The following is a 4,239-nucleotide window of genomic DNA, read 5'->3' on the forward strand; positions in this document are numbered from 1 at the left end:
GAAAAAAATGGAGGAAATGCAATTGCAACTACGGAGAGAGAGAAGAGAAGAGAGAGGCAGTTACCGTTGCTCCGTCAACACGTAGCCCAATAAGAATGTTTCATTCCTAAGTAAAACGAAATCAGCTTTTTGTCTGGCTTAGAGACAAAATATCCTAATTGAGTCAAGTGTCGCAGGCTAGAAAATTTAATTCAAATCTTTTATTTATTTTGTCTATATGTAGGGTAAATTATTAAATTAAAAATAAAAAATTTAATTTTATCTAAAATTAATACAAAATCACTTTCTACGTGACGAAAATTTATCCCAAACAAAAACTAAGTTTTTTTTACTTTATTTTAGTAATTAATTTTTAAAAAAGTGTTATTTTAATCATTTAGCCAGATTATTCATGCGATTGATTAGAAAGATGATTCATTCATAGCTGTCTATAAGTGGCTCTAGCTAGCTAGTTTTCACTTCATAATTCATTTGAGTTGATAAGTTCCCTATGCTTTCTTCAGTTTTAATTATTTCAAAAACATTCTCAAGGGAATTGAATTGAGCACCATGTTTAGCAGAAGGTTCATTGTTTCCTATTTGATGTTGATTGTATGCATCTACATATGTGTTGGAAGTTCTCTTCCTGAGAAGTGCACCGTGAAAGACACACAGGCTCTTCTAAAGTTAAAAGATGGTTTCATTGATGAATTGGACATTCTCTCCTCATGGAAGGGTGAAGATTGTTGCAATTGGAATGGAGTTTCATGCAATAATTTAACTGGACATGTAACCAGGTTAGATCTCGAGTCTTCACATTATCCATCATTGGGAGGTAAGATAGATTCTTCAATATGTGAATTGCAACATCTAACCTCCTTGAATCTAGCATTAAATGACTTGGAGGGAGAGATTCCACACTGCATTGGTACCCTTGGTGAATTGATAGAGTTGAGACTTAAATTTAATGAACTTGGTGGTGTCATTCCTCACACTCTTGGAAACCTTTCCAAATTGCAAATTCTTGATATTGGGTATAATTATTACTTGTTTGCAAATAACCTTGAATGGGTATCTCGTCTTTCTAATTTGAGATACCTTGATCTCTCAGTTATTAATCTTAGAAGAGCTTTAGATTGGCTATCATCAATAAGCCAAATCCCTTCTCTATCAAATCTTTATTTAGATGATTGTGGGATCCACCAAGTCAATCCTAAATTTATTGTGCATAAGAATTTTTCCAACTCTCTCAAAATCTTGAGTCTTTCAGGCAATAATTTAAGCTCTTCAATTCCATCATGGGTACTCAATGCTAGCAAAGTCCTCACACATCTTGATCTCTCATATAATTCTTTGCAACAAAGTATTCCAGATGGCTTTGCAAAATTGATTTCTCTTCAATATCTTGATCTTTCAAATAATGAACTTGATGGTGGCATACCAAAATCCTTTAAAAAAATTTGTCAACTTAAAGAGTTAAAGCTGCAATCGAACAAATTGTCTGGCCGACTCAGTGATTGCATACAACAATTGTGTAGTACACAAACACTGGATCTCAGCAGTAACCCATTTAAGAGTGGCCCACTTCCTGATTTTTCATGGCTTTCGTCCTTGAAGACATTATCACTTCGAAATACCAGTATCGTTGGGCCACTACCACAATCATTTGGTCACTTGCCTAATCTTGCAATTCTAGACCTCAGCTTTAACCAATTGAGTGGATCACTTCCACCATTTGAGGTTAGTAAAATTGCTTCACTAGAAAATTTGGATCTTTCCCATAATCAATTGAATGGGACACTTCCATATGCTATTGGGCAACTTTCTAGTCTCAGGAGATTGACTCTCTCTTCAAATAAGTTGAATGGGATTGTTAGTGAAGTACATCTATCAAACCTATCTAGATTGCAAATTTTAAATGTGGCTCAAAATTCACTTTTATTCAATTTGAGTTCAAATTGGGTTCCACCTTTCCAATTGATTGGATTACATGCATCATCATGCATTTTGGGCCCTAAATTTCCAACATGGCTCAAACATCTAAGGGAACTTGAGTACTTACAAATGTCTAACAGCAGTATTTTAGATACATTTCCTAAATGGTTTTGGGACCTATCATCACAATTGTCATACTTGAATGTTTCACATAACAAACTTAGTGGAGCATTGCCAAAAACATTTCTAAATATGACAACAATTGTGAATATATGGGATTTTAGTTTCAACAATTTGTCTGGTCCATTACCTCATTTTCCAGAACTATATGCTCTATTTGTCTCAAATAATATGTTCTCAGGCTCAATATCTTCTTTTTGTGCATCATCACCAGTGGCTTTATCTTATCTTGACCTGTCTAGTAACTTGCTGGAAGGGCCACTTTCAGATTGTTGGGGCAAATTTAAATATTTACAAGTGTTGGATTTGGCCAAAAATAATCTGTCTGGAGAAATACCCAAGTCATTTGGCACTTTACCAGATATTGAGACCATGCATTTAAATAACAACAAATTCTTTGGTGGAATTCCATATTTGACTAATTGCACCCAGTTGACATTCATTGATTTTGGGGATAACAATCTCCAAGGAACATTACCAGAATGGATAGGCAATAGCTTGCATCGGTTGATTGTTTTGCGTCTCCGAGCAAACAAGTTCCAAGGAAATATCCCAACAAGTTTGTGTAATATATTATCTCTTCAAGTATTGGATCTCTCTAACAACAATATCACAGGAGAAATACCACAATGCCTTGGTCACATAAATGCTTTGTCAAAAATAAAGTTTCCAAGGAAAGACTTTTTCTATGTTTCAGTCGTACCTTATTCAATTGAAGATACTGATAAAACAAACATGTTTATGGACAAAGCAATATTGGTATGGAAAGGAGAAAATAGAGAATATGGGAAAATTCTTGGACTTACGACAATCATTGATCTTTCTTACAACCACTTAACAGGAGAGATACCCCAAAGTATAACAACACTTGTGGCATTAGCTTCCTTAAATCTTTCAGGAAATAATCTCACAGGTTTCATTCCTAACAACATTGGTCATATAGAGATGTTGGAATCACTTGACTTGTCCAAAAACCATCTCTATGGAAGCATGCCATCCAGCTTTTCAAAATTGAATTTTCTGAGTTACATGAACTTGTCTTGTAACAACTTATCAGGGAAAATTCCTATAAGCACACAACTACAGTCCTTTAATGCATCTACATATGTAGGGAATAATGGACTTTGTGGCCTACCCCTCACAAATCGGTGTCCAGGGGATGCTATTTCACCTTCGGGAAGCACTTTCAAACATGACACTAATGTTGGTGAAGATCAACTCATAACCTTTGGGTTTTACATCAGCGTGGTGTTTGGATTTATTGTTGGATTTTGGGGAGTTTGTGGGACTTTACTCATAAAAAGTTCATGGAGATATGCCTATTTTCAATTCTTCAACAACATAAATGATTGGATATATGTGACACTAGTTGTCTTCATAGCCAGAATGAAAAGAAGATTCCAAATCCAAGATTGAAGGTAAAGTTTTTTATACCTTCTTATTTGTTATTCATTGCTTACTGGATATCCATGTATATTATGATTTAAATGCAACTATATCTTGTGTAAGCACCAAAAATTTATTTGTAATTTGTATACACGCAATTAATGCTAGTTGAGTAGAGATGACATTTTTTTTTTCTGGTTATTTACTAGGTGCAAGTTCCATTTCGGAAGGTGATATGCTGCCACGAATGTATATTTGATAATTTGATAGGGACATTTGAATGGATGATGTTAGTAATATTTCTTCTCTCTTGAACCATGATGATCTTTAAATTTTTACTTGATATAATATGGTGCAATTAGTCAAATTGTGTGGCTTTCAGAATTTTATAAAGTTATGATTATCTCGTATGTTGTTTAGATACTGGTAACTTAGTTTACACCAAAAAAATACTTCTGCATATAAATATATTTATTTTAAGACTTGTTCTGTGTGGTTTGAATTATTAATTTTATTTTTCTAGTTGTAATTACTTAATTTAGTTTCTTTAATTTTTCAAATTAACTTTTCCACTAAAAAATTAAAATTTTTATTATACTCTGTACTATTTATTTTATTATTTTATTTAAATATTTTGTTATTTTTATTTATATATTTGTATAAATTAATATAAAGTCAAATTTCTATTATATTTTTATTAATTATTGAATAAAATTCAATGTTAGAAGACTTAAATTGGACATTTGAAAAATTATAAAA

General features: G+C 32.8%; 2 protein-coding genes across 2 annotated transcripts; both read left to right on the forward strand.

The window, feature by feature from the left end:
- Window positions 1–549: 549 nt before the first annotated feature.
- LOC113854146 (receptor-like protein EIX1) lies at window positions 550–2,157 on the forward strand (the record flags this gene model as incomplete). Its single annotated transcript, XM_027485016.1, has 1 exon — window positions 550–2,157. A coding segment is annotated over exon 1 (1,608 nt), but the record flags the coding sequence as incomplete, so codon positions are not given.
- A 108-nt stretch (window positions 2,158–2,265) lies between these two features.
- LOC113853549 (receptor-like protein EIX2) lies at window positions 2,266–3,510 on the forward strand. The gene is made up of 2 exons (XM_027483966.1): window positions 2,266–2,494; window positions 2,564–3,510. Exons 1-2 carry the CDS (start codon window positions 2,266–2,268, stop codon window positions 3,508–3,510), a joined length of 1,176 nt encoding a protein of 391 aa, XP_027339767.1.
- The last annotated feature ends 729 nt before the right edge of the window (window positions 3,511–4,239 follow it).

Source organism: Abrus precatorius, unplaced genomic scaffold (genome assembly GCF_003935025.1).
Source record: "Abrus precatorius isolate BTA unplaced genomic scaffold, Abrus_2018 Scaffold11, whole genome shotgun sequence".
Lineage (NCBI taxonomy): Eukaryota > Viridiplantae > Streptophyta > Magnoliopsida > Fabales > Fabaceae > Abrus > Abrus precatorius.

What these genes read in the sequence shown, in the direction of transcription:
- LOC113853549 (XM_027483966.1), top strand. Translation starts at nt 2,266, where the DNA reads ATGTTCTCAGGCTCAATATCTTCTTTTTGTGCATCATCACCAGTGGCT. An exon ending in AAATAACAACAAATTCTTTG is followed by an intron (nt 2,495 to 2,563) that starts GTGGAATTCCAT and finishes ACAATCTCCAAG; the next exon opens with GAACATTACCAGAATGGATA.